At 40.4% G+C, this 17,109-nt stretch overlaps 1 protein-coding gene and 1 non-coding gene across 2 annotated transcripts in view; both read left to right on the top strand.

Annotated features, from left to right (window-relative positions):
- The window catches only part of NUDT5 (nudix hydrolase 5), a 58,660-nt gene that overhangs the window by 24,870 nt on the left and 16,681 nt on the right, over positions 1-17,109 (top strand). Inside the window, exon 3 of the mRNA XM_066233119.1 lies at positions 13,709-13,776. Within this exon, the coding sequence (XP_066089216.1) occupies positions 13,709-13,776 (68 nt within the window). The remainder of the gene's footprint in view (positions 1-13,708; positions 13,777-17,109) is intronic.
- On the top strand, positions 8,349-8,424 carry TRNAI-AAU (transfer RNA isoleucine (anticodon AAU)). The gene has a single exon. It is a non-coding gene; the product is annotated as a tRNA-Ile (tRNA).

Genomic DNA, 17,109 nt, shown 5'->3' on the forward strand with positions numbered 1-17,109 from the left:
TCTTAGCAATGCCTTGTAGTTTTCGTTATATAGGTCCTTTACATTCTTTGTTATATAGGTCCTTTACATTCTTTGTTGTATAAAATAAATTCCTAGGTATTTTATTTTTTTTGTTGCAATCGTGAAGGGGATTATTTTTTTGAGTTCGTTTTCTAATATTTCATTGTTGGCATATAGAAAGGCTATGGACTTTTGTATGTTAATTTTGTATCCTGTGACCTTACTGTATTGGTTTATTGTTTCTAGTAATCTTTTTGTGGAGTCCTTTGGGTTTCCAATGTATAGAATCATATCATCAGCAAAAAGTGATACCTTTACTTCTTCTTTTCCGATATGGATGCCTTTTATTTCTTTGTCTTGTCTGATTGCTCTGGCCAGAACTTCTAGTACCACGTTAAATAAGAGTGGAGAGAGTGGACAACCCTGTCGTGTTCCTGATTTAAGGTGGAAAGTCCTCAGTTTTACGCCATTTCATATGATGTTGGCTGATGGTTTATCATATACGGCCTTTATCATGTTGAGATATTTTCCTTCTATACCCATTTAGTTGAGAGTCTTAAACATAAAATTGTGTTGTATTTTATCGAAGGCCTTTTCTGCGTCTATTGATAAGATCATGTGGTTTTTGTTCTTTGTTTTGTTGATATGGTGTATTACGTTAACCGTTTTACGTATGTTGAACCATCCTTGAGATTCTGGGATGAATCCCACTTGATCATGATGTATTATTTTTTTAATATGTTGTTGTATTCGATTTGCCAGTATTTTGTTTAGTATTTTAGCATCTGTATTCATTAGAGATATTGGTCTGTAGTTTTCTTTCTTTGTGCCATCCTTGCCTGGTTTTGGTATGAGGGTTATGTTGGCCTCATAAAATGTGTTTGGAAGTATTGCTTCTTCTTCAATTTTTTGGAAGACTTTGAGTAGAATAGGAACCAAGTCTTCTTTGAATGTTTGATAGAATTCACTAGTATAACCGTCTGGGCCTGGACTTTTATTTTTGGGGTGGTTTTTAATAGTTTTTTTTATTTCCTCCCTGCTGATTGGTCTGTTTAGGCTTTCTGCTTCTTCATGACTCAGTCTAGGAAGGTTGTATTGTTCTAGGAATTTATCCATTTCTTCTAGATTGTTGTATTTGGTGGCATATAGTTTTTCATAGTATTCTACAATAATTCTTTGTATATCTATGATGTCTGTGGTGATTTCTCCTCTTTCATTTTGGATTTTATTTATTTGAGTCCTGTGTCTTTTTTCCTTGGTGAGTCTTGCCAAGGGTTTGTCGATTTTGTTGATCTTTTCAAAGAACCAGCTCCTTGTTTTATTGATTTTTTCTATAGTTTTTCTGTTCTCTATTTTGTTTATTTCTGCTCTGTTTTTTATTATCTCCTTTCTTCGGCTGGTTTTGGGTTGTCTTTGTTCTTCTTTTTCTAGCTCCTTAAGGTGTGAAGTTGAGTGGTTTACTTCGGCTCTCTCTTGTTTGTTCATATAGGCCTGAAGTGATATGAACTTTCCTCTTATTACTGCTTTTGCTGCATCCCAGAGATTCTGATATGTCGTATTTTCATTTTCATTTGTCTGTATATATCTTTTTATCTCTGCGCTTATTTCTTCTTTGACCCATTCATTTTTTAGAAGTATGTTGTTTAGTTTCCACAATTTTGTGGGTTTTTCCCCCTCTTTTTTACAGTCGAATTCTAGTTTCAAGGCTTTATGATCAGAGAATATGCTTGGCACAATTTCAATTTTTCTAAATTTGCTGATATTGTCTTTGTGGCCCAACATATGGTCAATTCTTGAGAATGTTCCATGTACACTAGAGAAAAATGTATACTCTGACGCTTTGGGATGAAGTGTCCTGTAGACGTCTGTCATATCCAAGTGTTCTAGTATTTCGTTTAAGGCCACTATATCTTTATTGTTCTCTGTTTGGATGACCGATCTAGAGCCGTCAGCGGTGTATTGAGGTCTCCAAGTATGATTGTATGATTGTATTTTTGTCAGTTTTTGTTTTAAGGTCAAGAAGTAGCTGTCTTATATATTTTGGTGCTCCTTGGTTTGGTGCATATATATTAAGGATTGTTATGTCTTCTTGATTCAGTGTCCCCTTAATCATTATGAAATGACCATTTTTGTCTCTGAGTACTTTTTCTGTCTTGTAGTCAGCATTATCAGATATGAGTATTGCTACACCTGCTTTTTTTTGGGTGTTGTTTGCTTGGAGTATTGTTTTCCAGCCTTTTACTTTGAATTTGTTTTTATCCTTGTTGCTTAGATGAGTTTCTTGTAGGCAGCATACAGTTGGATTTTCTTTTTTAATCCATTCTGCTACTCTGTGTCTTTTTATTGGTAAGTTTAATCCATTTACATTTAGTGTAATTATTGACACTTGTGGGTTCCCTATTGCCATTTTATAAATTGCTTTCTGTTAGTTTTGTATCTTGTTTGATTCTTCTCTTTTGTTTTTCTATTGTTTGTTTTTGTTTGTATGTATTCCATACTTCTTTCTTCTGTTGCTACCTTTTTTAAGTCAAGTGTTTTTGTGGTGGTTTTTTCAAGGGTGGTTACCATTAAGTAATGAAAAGGGTACCTACCATATTCATTGTAGTACCCTTTCTTATGAGTATTTCTGCGCTTCATCGTCCTTTGCTACTGTTAATGTTCATCTTTTCTCCCCTTTTTTTTCTTTTGTTGTCACAGTTTAAGTTTGGTTTTATTGTGTTCTTGGTGGAGCTGTTACTTGTGGTTTTGTTTTCTTTTGTTCTTTGAATCTGGTTGGAAAACCCCCTTTAGTATTTCCTGGAGTGGGGGCTTTCTGATGATAAATTCTCTCATCTTTTCTGTATTTGTGAATATTTTTATATCTCCTTCGTACTTGAAGGATAGCTTTGATGGGTATAGTATTCTTGGCTGAAAGTTCCTCTCTTTCAGGGCTTTGAATATTGGGGTCCACTCTCTTCTAGCTTGTAGAGTTTCTGCTGAGAAATCTGATGATAATCTAATAGGTCTTCCTTTATATGTTGTATTCTTCTTTTCCCTGGCTGCCTTTAGAATTTTTTCTTTGTCATTGGTTTGTGTCATCTTCATTATGATGTGCCTTGGAGTGGGTTTGTTGGGGTTAAGAAAACTCGGTGTTCTGTTTGCTTCTTGAATTTGAGGCTTTAGTTCTTTCCACAGGTTTGGGAAGTTCTCATCTATTATTTGTTTGAGTATATTCTCCATTCCATTTTCTTTCTCTTCTCCCTCTGATATACCTATTATTCTTATGTTATTCTTTCTGATGGAGTCAGACAATTCCTGTAGGGCTTTCTTGTTTTTTATTATTTTTGAGTCTCTTTCTTCTTCTCTCTGTTGTGCCTCAAGTTGCTTGTCTTCTATTTCACTAATCCTTTCTTCTATCTGGGCTGTTCTATTAGCTAAGCTTGTTATCTCGTTTTTCAGTTCGTGAATTGAGTTTTTCATTTCTGTTTGATTTGTTTTTATAGTTTCAATTTCCTTGGTAATATATTCTTTGTGATCATTGAGTTGTTTTCTGATTTCCCTAAATTGCCTTTCTGTGTTTTCTTGTACATCTCTGAGAATTTTCAAGATTTCTATTTTAAATTCTCTGTCATTTGGCTCCAAGGCTTCCAATATGTTAAATCTTTTCTCCATAGATTTTTCCACATCTATTTGTGTTACCTCTCTATCTTTTGTATCCATAATATTCGATTTCCTTTTTCTTATTGGCATCTGAAGGTGGTCTTGTTGATAGTGTTAATTAGAATTAATAAAGAATAAAAAGGGGAAAAAAATAAAAAAATAATTAAAAAAGGAAAACACTCCACACACAAAAAAAGTAATAATTTATTATTTCCCCCTTTTTTCTTTCTTCTCCTCCCCTCCCCTCACCTCTTTAGGGAAATATCGTGATGACCTGTGAATTACATTATGCTAAATGGAACAAAAACTGCCTATAACGGAGGGCCTGATTTGGGGTGAAGAGTTCTAGGGGCAAAAAAGGGAGTAGGGAACTACTAAATGCAAAAAAAAGAAAAAGGAGAATATCTTAGACAAGCATAAAATGATTTGCTTGTAAGTGATGGTCGACTAAGAGATATAATGAGAGGGATAAGAGGGAAACAGAAAAAAGGAGAGAAAAAATAATAATATTTAAAGTAGAAAAAATAAAAATAATAAGTAAAAATCTGTTGTATTAAGTGGAGCGAAGACTAAATACAATGGAGACTTTGGGTTGGGAGGAATGCTAGTGAGTTAAAAAGCAATGTAAAAAGTACCCAAAATGCCACAAAAACAAACAAATAAAGGAAAACCAAGAACAAAAGCAGAAAAGAAAGAAAAAGAAAAAAAAAGAACAAACAACAAAAAAAAAAACAAAAAAACTTGAGTCCCAAATTAAATAATTTGTTCGTGATTGAGGATTAAATGGGGGGAAAAGTGAAAGGAGAAAAGAAGAAACGAATAGAAAGGAAAAAATAAGAAAACAAGAGAAACGAAGGAAGAAAAAAAGGAAAGGGAAAAAAAAACCAAAAAGAAAACAAAAGGGGAGAGAGTGAGAGTTAAGGGTTTTGAAGTGTAACCCTAAAGGATAGTAAGGATGAAGAAAAGACATAAAATGTAATACTCATGGGTAGTGTAGTTTAAGAAAAAGGTAGCATAAGATGGGCAGAGAATAAAAGGACCGAGGTGGAGGAAATACAAATAATAATAAAGGCAATAAGAAAGAAGAAAGAAACAACAACAACAAAGAATTAGTAGAACAAGTTATAAAGTCTGTGGATTTTTCTTGGTTTTGAGAGGTTAACTTCTTCCTTTTTCTTTTCTCTCCCTCTTCCTGGTCGGTGACTCTGTACCCCAGGTTCTGCCCCTGTGTCACGCTTAGGTAGGGATTTGCAGTTGATGGGATTCTATGGCAATGTCATATAATTGGCTTTAGTCTTGCTGGTAGTCAAGGCTTGTTGGCGTTTGCAGAGTCCACAATGAGAGAGTTTGCTTTCCTGGAGTCTCTCCCCTAGTCTCCCCTTCCTGAACTAGCAACCTGGTGATCCAGCTATGAGGCTGCCACTGCTTCTGTCTGGGGAGTAAGAGGCTCAAAGAGCTGGGAAATCTCCACTCTATCCTCACTCAGCGCAAGGTTCTGGGTAAGGCTCTGGCAGTCAGAGCCTCCAGCGTAATCAGGTGGGGCTGGGAGTCAATTGTTGTCAAGGTGACTGTTCAGCACCTACCATTCAGTTGGACCACTCAACCCAGGCTTTCCACACTTTGTAGCCTGTTTTGGCTGGGGAAAAGATGCACTATTCGCTGCTTGCTGTATAGATCTTAATATCTGCCAAGTCCCTCTTGTTAGGTATATCCCTGAATATGGAGGCTCTGTCAATCAGAAGTTGCCCCCGCCCCTTTAGCGAAAGGCACTGAAAAATATTATGCCTCTTGTCTTGGATCGCTGAACTGGGAGAGATCTTATCAATTAGAGCCCCGTGGGTGCGCAGATTTCGTGGGTTAAGCTAATTTCAGTGATTGGATCCGCATCTGTGCTCCAGAAGGTATTTCAGGCTGCCTGCGCGCCCCTCCCCCAATGCTTGATTGTTAGCTTGAATGGCTGGGTGAGGTGCCCCGCCCACGGAGAGAATCTCCTGACTAGGAAAGACAGGTTTGGCACCCCTCCTGGACTGCGGCACGGGGCGCGCGCGCAGCTTCTCAGTGCACGCCGGTGGCCGGGACTCCCCAGACCGTGGCACGGGGCGCGCGCATGGCTTCTCAGTGCACACCGGTGGCCGGGACTCCCCAGACCGTGGCACGGGGCGCACGCGCGGCTTCTCAGTGCACACCGGTGGCCGGGACTCCCCAGACCGTGGCACGGGGCGCGCGCATGGCTTCTCAGTGCACACCGGTGGCCGGGACTCCCCAGACCGTGGCACGGGGCGCGCGCACTGCTTCTCAGTGCACTCCGGTGGCCAGGACTCTGCGGACCGCGGCGCGGGCAGCTGCACGTGTGGGTTGACTCACCACAGGTGTATTCCCTCCTTGGCAACAGTCCTTTCACTTTCAGTGTGTGTGTGGAACTCCGGGATGCTCCGAGGATAAATTTTTCTGTTTCTAGTTGATAAATTTGTTGAGATTTTGGGGAGATCTGTCGGACGCGCTGCTCACGGCGCCATTTCCGTGACGTCACTCCCATTTTTAATTTTTTGAGATAACTCCACAGTTTGTAAAGTGGCTGCACCAGTCTGCATTCCCACCAACAGTGCACAAGGGTGCCCTTTTCTCCACACCCTCACCAACACTTGTTTGTTGATTTATTGATGATAGCCATTTTGACAGGTGTGGGGTGATAACTCACTGTTGTTTTGATTTGCATTTCTCTGATGATTAGTGACACTGAACATCTTTTCATATGTCTATGGACCTTCTGTCTTCTTTAGAGAAATATCTATTCAGGTCCTTTGCCCATTTTTTAATTGGATTGTTTTTTGGATATTAAGCCCTTATCAGATGTATTGGTGAATATGTTCTCCCATTCAATGGGCTGTCTTTTCATTTCGTTAATGGCTTCCTTTGCTGTGCAAAGTTTAGCTTGTAAAAAGTCTCTTCCTATAGGAACTTTTGCAATGGATAAAATTTAAATCCTTCATCTTGGAACTCTGATCTTGAAACCTTTTTTTTTTTTAAACTGTCCCTTATTTGGTCTGGTAAGTTCCAAGTGCTACCGAGACCACAGGGCCTGGTTGGTTCCGGCCTGGTGGGTGGCCCCTGAGGCGCCTTTCCATGCTGGGCTGGGTGCTCAGCAGGCCCCAGGGAGGCTGCAGTTAGGCCCAGGGGAGCCTGGCTGCCCTGAGCAACAGCAGCGGTGTACTCTGTAAGCTGCTAGGGGTTGGAGTAGGGTCAGCTGGTAGCCCAGGTGGTGGTTGAGAAGCCGCTGGTTGACATAGCAGCAGGTGTGGGGTACCACACAAGGGTGAGGTCTGCCTAGAAGGTGAAGGCTGCAGGTGTGAGGAGTAGTGACTGAAAATTAAAGGCCACGGATAAGAATGGACTTGAATTACAACCACAAGGGCCATTTTTTTTGATACAACAGTTTTTCAGAACACTTTCCATGTATTTTCCACTTGAGCATCACAACAGTCCTATGGGGCGCTGATGCTGCACACATGGATGGTGATCAAATTGTGGAGTACAAGAAACCATTTTGGTTTCAGAGGTTGTGGATTCACACATAATGCTGTATAACTTTCTTCCTGATGACTGAGACTTGGTTGTAATCCAAGATGTTATTGAAGATGTTGTTAAAGATGTTCAGTGCCCACATATTGTGGAAGCAGATATATTTGAAACGGTCATCATTCCTGAACAAGTGCTAGACTCAGATATAACTGAAGAAGTTTCTTTAGAACATTGCACTGTCCCAGATGAAGTTTTAGCTTCCAGTATTACTTCATCATCAATGTCTATACCAAACCACATCTTGACAAGTGAATCTATACATATGTCTCATGTTGGGCATGTTGAACATGAGGTTCATGATATTATAGAGGCAGAAATCATCACTGGTCGTCTGACAACTGATGTAGTTTCAGAAGAAGTGTTGGTAGCAGAGTGTGCCTCTTGAGCAGCCATAGATTCCAGTGGATCCCTGTGGACTAGCAAGATGATGACAAGAGCAACTATGAGGACTACGTTATGATTTCCTTGGATGATGCTGGCAAAAGAGAACACCACAGATCCTCCATTACACAACCACCTAGACAGCCACAAGCTGACCAGCAAGAGAAGACCACTGAATGCAATGAATGTGGGAAGCATTTCTCTCATGCTGGGTCTCTGTTTACTCACAAAATGGTAAATAAGGAAAGAGGAGCCAACAAAATGCAGTCCACAGCAAGAATTTCTGTCATATTTGCAAGGAATGCGATAAAGGTTTTCCTCACCCATCAGAGTTCAAAAACCCTAGCAACTCCATACCCGGGAGAAGCTGTTCCAATGCCAGTACTGCTATTAGAGGTCTGCAGATGTTCTGACTTGAACATGCATGTAAGAACTAAGCATAGTCAAGAGATGCCATTCAAGTGTGACATCTGTCTTTTGACTTTCTCAGATATCAGAGTGCAGCAACATGCTCTTTATTCACTAAGAAAGCAAAACACACCAGTGTTTGCACTGCAACCACAAGAGTTTGGACTTGATTTAAAACAACATATAATTTCAGTTCATACAAAGTAGTACCCCCATAAGTGTGACATGTGATAAAGGCTTTCACATGCCTTCAGAACAAGAAAGAACCTGTGGCTGCCCACAAGGATTAAAAAAAAGATGCACCAGTATAGACACTGTGATTTATAAGATTGCAGATCTGGGCCCTGGCCAGTTGGCTCAGTGGTAGAGCATCGGCCCAATGTGTGGAAGTCCTGGGTTCGATTCCCGGTCAGGGCACACAGGAGAAGTGACCATCTGCTTCTCCACCCTTCCCCCTCTTCTTTCTCTCTACCTCTTTCTTCCACTCCCACAGCCAAGCCTCCACTGGAGCAAGTTGGCCTGGGTGCTGAGGATAGCTCCATGGCCTTGCCTCAGGCACTAAAATGGCTCCAGTTGCTACATTCAGAGCAACAGCCCCAGATGGGTAGAAAATTGCCCTCTAGTGGGCTTGCTGGGTGGATCCCGGTTGAGGCACATGTAGGAGTCTGTCTATCTGCCTCCCCACTTCTCACTTCAGAAAAATTAAAAAATTTTTTCAGATCCATTTTTTGCTAAGTCACAATATTCTCTATTCACACAAAAGATCTTCCATTTAGGTGTAAGAGATGTAGAAAGGGAATTAGACAATAGAATAAGCTTAAAAAGCACATGAAGACACAGTGGCAGGAAAATATCACTGTGAATACTATGAGTACACACTGCAGATGGCTCAGGCTTTTTTTTTTTTTGTATTTTTCCAAAGCTGGAAACTTGGAGGCAGTCAGACAGACTCCCGCATGCGCCCGACCAGGATCCACCCGGCATGCCCACCAGGGGGCAATGCTCTGCCCATCTGGGGTGTCGCTCTGCCGCAATCAGAGCCATTCTAGCATCTGAGGCAGAGGCCACAGAGCCATCCTCAGTGCCTGGGCAAACTCCGCTGCAGTGGAGCCCTGGCTGCGGGAGGGGAAGAGAGAGACAGAGAGGAAGGAGACGGGGAGGGGTGGAGAAGCAGATGGGTGCTTCTCCTGTGTGCCCTGGCCATGAATCGAACCGGGGATTCCTGCATGCCAGGCCGACGCTCTACCACTGAGCCAACCGGCCAGGGCGTCAGGCTTTAAATAACATGTTATTCCCATTCATATGAAAGACTACCCTCACCATTGTGAGTACTGCAAGAAAGGGCTCCTAAGACCTCTAGAGAAAACCCTACATAAATGCAGCATCATGAGGAAGTGGGCATGCCCTAACAATACTTCCACAGATGTTTGTGGAGATGTTGGCCTTGAAGCAGAAAATTCATTTTAAAGCCAATCAGTCTCATTCTCATACAATACTGTATACTGATTTACACTGTGTACAGATTGCTTCTTGTTGACTTTTTTTTTTTACATTTTGTTCAGTAGTGTGTTCTGAATTCTGTTCAATTTGTTTAATCAGTAGGGAAAAGCAAAAACAATAAAGTTGCTTTTAATGAAATAATTCTTGCTTCTACACTGAAATTTTCTATTAGTTTTATATTTATTTAAATACTTACATTGCTTACCTTGATGGTACTCTTCTAAGACCATTTAACTTAAAGTTAAGGGAACTTTTAATTGCGTCAACATGATTACTTTCAGAGTAACCATTTCTCTCACCATAAATTTCTCACAATAAAATTGTCAGAGTTGGCCCTGGCCAGTTGGTTCAGCGGTACAGCATCAGCCCCAATGTGTGGAAGTCCTGGGTTCGATTCCTAGTTAAGGCACACAGGAGAAGCGCCCATCTGCTTCTCCACCCTTCCTCCCCTCCTTCCTCTCTATCTCTCTTTTCCCCTCCCGCAGCCTAGGCTCCACTGGAGCAAAGTTGGCCTGGGCACTGAGGATGGCTCCATGGCCTCTGCCTCAGGTACTAGAATGGCTCTGGCCACAACAGAGCAATGCCCCAGATGGGCAGAGCATCGCCCCCTGGTGGGCATGCCTGGTGGATCCTGGTCAGGCACAGGCAGAGTATTACTGCCTCCCTACTTCTAACTTTGGAAAAATACAAAAAAAAAAAATTGTCAGAGTCTGGCCAGGCAGTGGTGCAGTGGGTACAACGTTGGCCTGGGATGCTCAGGACCTAGGTTCAAAACCCCAAGGTTGCCAGCTTGAGTGTGGGCTCATCCAGCTTGATCACGGGGTCTCCAGCTTGAGCATGGGATCCTAGACATGACCCCATGGTCACTGCCTTGAGCCCAAAGGTTCCTATCTTGAGCCAACTGTCGCTAGCTTGAGAAAGGGGTTGCTGGCTCGGCTGGAGCCTCCCAAAAGAAGGCACATGAGAAGGCAATGAATGAACAACTAAGGCACCACAACTATGAGTTGATGCTTCTCACCTCTCTCCCTTCTTATCTGCCCTTGTGTCTTTCTGTCTTTTGAAAAAATAAAAAAAGTTGTCAGCAACATCTACTAACATAAATGGGAGACTTACCATCCAGGTTTAATTATGCTAACATGGAAGTCATTTACTTGTCTTATTCATATTTTCAGACCACATGACAATGAAAATTTCCATTTTAGCTTCTGCATCCCTGGCATCACTGAGTAAAGAACAGTGGCTGGGTTTGTGTTTACTTTTCATTGTGTGTAGCAGACAAAATATACTTGGGGGGGGGGCTTTCTTTGTAGTAGTTATATCTTTGGTTTGTTTGTTTTTGTCTTTTTCTGAAGCTGGAAACGGGGAGGCGGTCAGACAGACTCCCGCAAGCGCCCGACTGGGATCTACCCGGCACGCCCACCAGAGGGCAATGCTCTGCCCATCTGGGGCATCGCTCTGTTGCAACCAGAGCCACTCTAGCGCCTGAGGCAGAGGCCATGGAGCCATCCTCAGTGTCCAGGCCATCTTTGCTCCAATGGAGCCTTGGCTACGGGAGAGGAAGAGAGAGACAGAGAGGAAGGAGAGGGGGAGGGGTGGAGAAGCAGATGGGTGCTTCTCCTGTGTGCCCTGGCCGGGAATCGAACCCGGGACTTCCACACGCCAGGCCGACGCTCTACCAGTGAGCCAACCCATCAGGGCTGTAGTAGTTATATCTTTGGTCAGCATAGCAAACTTTTAGAAAATTTGTTGTAAAATTTTGCTTGAGCCTGCTGTAGTTTGCTTATTCTGTATATGCTGCTTTGTCTTGGAATGGTTATGTGCTACAAATGAGACTTACTGAGGATTGCATTTTGGAATCTCCTAGAAGTTATTTGTGGCTCAGGATCTTTTGCAACTTTATATATGTAAATGTACCCTGAATTATGTGTATGCACATATCTAACATATACCTGTCTGTTGCTTATTTTACACCTTTATATACACAACCCTAAGTAGTTTTTTAAAATCTACAATGAAAAATATTAAATTTAAAATAACATGAAAGATGCAGGGATGTACAGAGAGCATTTTGTAAATAATGGTTTTCAGAGAAACTACTCAGGCAAAAAATTAGAAGGAAAATAAGGGCACTATTACTTTTAAAGAGTAAAGGTAGCTTTTTAAATATCTTTGGTAATTGAAAAACAGAAGATGTTTCTAGACAGAATGTTTTCATACAACTTCAGCTCTGTGCCTCTATATTTTTCTGAAAAACTAATGAATATCCAGATAAACCTTCCTCTTTTCTGAGAATCCCCTGAGAGAACTCTGTGTCATCAAGCAAGGGAGACTAAGGAAGCTACGGCTCCATGTACCAGAGATTGGGTGCCAATTATGATATACTTGGCAAGTTCAGCCTACTCTGTTATTTGTTTCTCGTATGTGACCTGCCCAGGGATTGAACTGGTGACCTCTGTGCTTCAGGATGATGCTTTAACCAACTGAACTATCTGCCAGGGCTATATCAAGTACTTTAAACTGGTATAACTCCAACTTAAATGCCAGTCAAAACCAAGGCATGAGTCTGTCCCAGTGGAAACTCCTTTGCCCTCTTGGCCTCCATAATGTGCTTTAAAAAAAAAGTAACTTAAAAATTTGTGATTCACTTCCCTGCAATACTATTATTATTATTTTCTTTTAGAAAAACAGAGAGAGATGTAGACAGGAAGAGACAGGCAGGGGGAGAGACAAGAAACATCAACTTGTAGTTGCTTCACTTTAGTTGTTCATTGTTGCTTCTCATACGTGCCTTGAGTGGGGGGCTCAAGCTGAGCCAGTGACCCCTTGTTCAAGCCAGCAACCTTAGGCTTCAAACCAGTGACCCAAGCCAGCAACCTTGGGATCATGTTGATGATCCCACACTCAAGCCAGTGACTCCAGGCTCAAGCCAATAAGCCAGTGCTCAAGACCTCAGCATCTTGGGATAACACTCCATCCACTGCGCCACCACCAATCAGGCCACAGTTCTCTTCTTTTTAAAGCACAATACTGAAACCTTTATTAATTCAGGTGATAGGCACATACTATAATTGGTGTACAAAAGATGTTTCATTGAGTTGTACACTTGAAATCTGCATGATTTTGTAAACCAGTGTTACCCCAATACATTCAATTTAAAAATTAATTTTAAAAAGGTATTTAAAAGTTTAATCAAGTGACTGTGATAAAAAGTATTTGTTTAAAAAGAAAATGAAGTTGTAATCACTGTTATATACTGACAACCTAGTTTTAATTCTTAAACAATTGAATAGCAAAGCTAAAAAATGGATGTTTCAGTTAAATGTTTTAAAGATGTAAAATTTTTACAAGGGTATGAATTATTGTTGTGTAGAACTACTAAATATTATATGTCCCTCACTCTGTACACTTTGGAAAAAAAGGAAAATACATAAAAGGAAAATCATATAGGGATGTGTGACATTATAATTGTGTATTTGAATGACATGCAAAAACTAAAAATCAGTATTTTCCTGTTAAAGAAATAAAAAAAAAAATCCATGTTATCTGTCAGATCTACTGGTAATTAGTAGGCTGCTCCCAGTAAGAAGGACAACCAGAAGCATCTATTGCTTTATGTACCCAGTTACCCTTTCCTGTTAGTGCAGTATAGTGCAATGGGTAGGTTAGTGCTGAAACCCTACACCTCTCAATGTCTAGGCAGAACGATACTGAGGATGCCACTCATACTGGGTGGGAACCCACATATCATTATTAGAAACCCAGTCATTGGACAGTTTCCCCATAGTCAACTTTGTTGTGTAGTCATTGAAAATAAAATGCCACTGATGAGTTTACATCCTAAACACACATGCCTGTGTGAGTAGCACCCAGATCAGAGGCCAGTTATGAGGAGCCCTCCAGAGAACCGTGCACACCCTGTGCTCCCTTCTAGTTCTCCCTCCCCAGTCAACCCCTGGGAGTTTTCGACTGTCATTCCTTTTCACCTCTCAGTACTACCTCCAAAAGTCCAAACAAGAGAAATACCTACAGGAAAACAACTTTTAATACTTGCAACTGAAAACCTGTACAGGAATTATTGGGAGGGAAACGTGCTACTTGGAAGGAACATAAGAGAAAACGTGAAGAGGAAAAAAAACCTTCTAAATAAAAAACAACTCAGTTTGAAAGCTTCCCAATTTATCTAATTCGGACCTCCTTTTAGTTAATTGCAGAAGGAAAATGGGTCAAGTTTGAGAAAACAACTTACATGGATCCTACTGGTAAAACAAGGTAAACTACATTTTTTCTTTCTCAGTTACTTGCAGTTCTCAAATTCTGTTTAGTTTGGCATAAACATTGATATTTTCCTCAATGTAAACTCTTAAATAAAGAATCCAGTAAACTTGTTTTCCCACTGTTAACATGTTTGAATCACTTACAATCTCTGAATAAAATTATGTTGTAAATTTGTTACAGTCAGGAAGCTATTTTAACACCACTCTCCCCAAATAGATTAGTGTGAACCTAAAACTTTGGGGACAAGCCTAATTTAAGCTGATAAAGCAGCAAAAGAATTAATTTTACAGGTTTGTTTCTTCTAATTAAACCAGTTCTAATCTCTAAAATAGAATTAAAGAGGAAACGTAGCTAGGTTTGAGGTAAAAGTTACATGCTTACATCTTACTTGTGGTAGTGTATACGGGGGGGGAAAACATCTTGTAAAGCAGGGGTCCCCAAACTTTTTACACAGGGGGCCAGTTCACTGTCCCTCAGACCATTGGAGGGCCGGACTATAAAAAAAACTATGAACAAATCCCTATGCACACTGCACATATCTTATTTTAAAGTAAAAAAAAAAAAAGGGAACAAATACAATATTTAAAATAAAGAACAAGTAAATTTAAATCAACAAACTGACCAGTATTTCAATGGGAACTATGCTCCTCTCACTGACCACCAATGAAAGAGGTGCCCCTTCCAGAAGTGCAGCAGGGGCCGGATAAATGGCCTCAGGGGGCCACATGCGGCCCATGGGGCCGTAGTTTGGGGACCCCTGTTGTAAAGCATTTCGCATATGTATCAATCGCCATGAAAATATGGTGCTGGTGCAGCCAGGGGCGGGGGCTGTTTTAATCCAGGTCTTTGTGGGATCTGAGACTGTCTTAAGAAAAATTTTTGGAATCATATTTATGCCTGAAAAATGTTCATCAAAATTAAAAACATAAATTGAAAGCATCTTGAACTTTCTAAAAATAAGAAAGTAATTTCATAGTGTATTCATTTGATAAATTCTATGTAGCCATCTATACAGCAGATTATGAAGACAATCATAGCAATATGAGACAAGTTAATAAGCTGATAACAAAATAGGTTGTATACTTTTTAATTGCTGCAAAATAATGTGTAAGAAAAAGCTAAGCTAGAAAGAAAACCAGAAAAATATTAATAGCAGCTTTGTGAAGAACCATTTTTTTTCTTCAGATTTTCTGTTTAGCAATTTTTCATAAGTATCAGAAAAAAAATTTATTAAAATATAGTAAGCATTTACTTAGTGAAAAATAAAAAGGAATAAAACAGAATGAGAAAATTCAAAAATGTAACTAAATTTAGTATCTAGTAGTTTATATGATATAAATTTATTAATACACAGTAAACTTATTTAAGTGATCAAATAAGAATACAAAGTTCCTCTGTGAGGAACTATATCATCAGTGCAAAAGTAAACAGACTTGCCAGTAATTTAAACAACTTTTGATTATATCTATTAAACTAGCAAAAAATTTTAGTAAGACCCAATGTTGGAGACCTGTGGAAAACAGTAAGAAATCCATAGCACCAGTGCATTCGCAGGGATTTGGAATGGTGTTGGTGCCAACTTGGACTTGGTGAACATGTTAAGGACACTAAAAAAAAAAAAAAGAAAGAAAGAAATCCATAGCACCATTAAATTAAAACTCAAAAGAAAGCCAAGCAAACTATGATGCAACAACAGAGTTGAAGAGTATATTACCTGTTATTTAACATCAGTTTGGTATGTAGAGCTAAATGTGAAGGAAATGGGGGATTCAGAAATGTGGCAAGGCCTACACCTTAGGGAGCACAGTATGTCCCGATGTCCTTACATTTGTGAAACTATAGACAGAGATTAAAACCCAATTTATAAAGATATCATTTGGTTTTCTTCCCTATAAAGCTGTTTAAGTTTATAACACAAAATAAAACCCTTACCACTAATATAAGGAGCATGTGTTGGTTTGTACCAGCTCATCTCTTCACCTGTTCTGTTCTGGCATCATAATTGGAGATGTGCATTAGAATCGTTTGGGGATTATTTTCAAAATACTCATGAAGTCTCACCTATGGAGAGTCTGCTTCAGTAATTTGGGAGCAGGCTCTAAAGTCTACCAAACTGCCATACTTAATATGGCTTACTTAAAGCATGTTTGCCTCCAGTCTTCCTGTTGGCCTCCAAAGAGGTCTTCCATGAAGCACTGACATTTCATACAGAATGTCAACCTTGGGAGAATGAAGCTCTATACTTTACAGTAGGCTACAATTTATACATTTATGTTTCATCTATTACCTGATATAAACACATGTACGTAGGGATAAAATATCACTTTGAGAATCCTTTGTTTCACTGTCTTATTCATGGAAGAGGCTATGAAATTAGTTTTATTGGGGTTTTTTGGGGTGTTTTTTTTTACAGAGACAGAAAGATTGTCAGAGAGAGGGATAGACAGGGACGGAGAGATGAGAAGCATCAATCATTAGTTTTTCATTGTGCATTGCGACACCTTAGTTGTTCATTGATTGCTTTCTCATATGTGCCTCGACCGCGGGCCTTCAGCAGACCAAGTAACCCCTTGCTCAAGCCAGAGACCTTGGGTCCAAGCTGGTGAGCTTTGCTCAAACCAGATGAGCCCCCGCTCAAGCTGGCAACCTTGGGGTCTCGAACCTGGGTCCTCAGCATCCCAGTCCGACACTCTCTCCACTGCGCCACCACCTGGTCAGGCTGAAATTAGTTTTAGAAGTGTAAAAGTATGCTGGCATTATGCCCCTTTACTGACATTCAGACAGAACTGAAGTCATCCTCTTGTGGCCCTTCCAACCTCTTGTGTTGGTTTACTAGTGGGAAGAAAGCAAAGCAGCCTGACCAGGCGGTGGCGCAGTGGATAGAGCATTGGACTGGGATGCGGAAGGACCCAGGTTCGAGACCCCGAGGTCACCAGCTTGAGTGCAGGCTCATCTGGTTTGAGAAAAAAAAAGAAAAAGAAAAAAAAAAAAAAGCTCACCAGCTTGGACCCAAGGTCAAGACACATATGAGAAAGCAATCAATGAACAACTAAGGTCTCGCAATGAAAAACTGATGATTGATGCTTCTCATCTCTCTCCATTCCTGTCTGTCTGTCCCTATCTATCACCCTCTCTGACTCTCTGTTCCTGTAAAAAAAAAAAAAAGCCTGAGCTTGTGAAATAGCGTACCCTTTTTTCCCTAGTTTTACAAATGAGAAAATAGTCTCAAGGAGGTTGTGGCTAATGGGATTACCTAGTAGATAAGTGGAGTCTAAGATTTTCTGATTCAGTCCAATGTCCAACACTCTGAGTCCCTTTAAGATGAAT

Source organism: Saccopteryx bilineata, chromosome 5 (assembly GCF_036850765.1).
Source record: "Saccopteryx bilineata isolate mSacBil1 chromosome 5, mSacBil1_pri_phased_curated, whole genome shotgun sequence".
NCBI classification, from domain to species: domain Eukaryota; kingdom Metazoa; phylum Chordata; class Mammalia; order Chiroptera; family Emballonuridae; genus Saccopteryx; species Saccopteryx bilineata.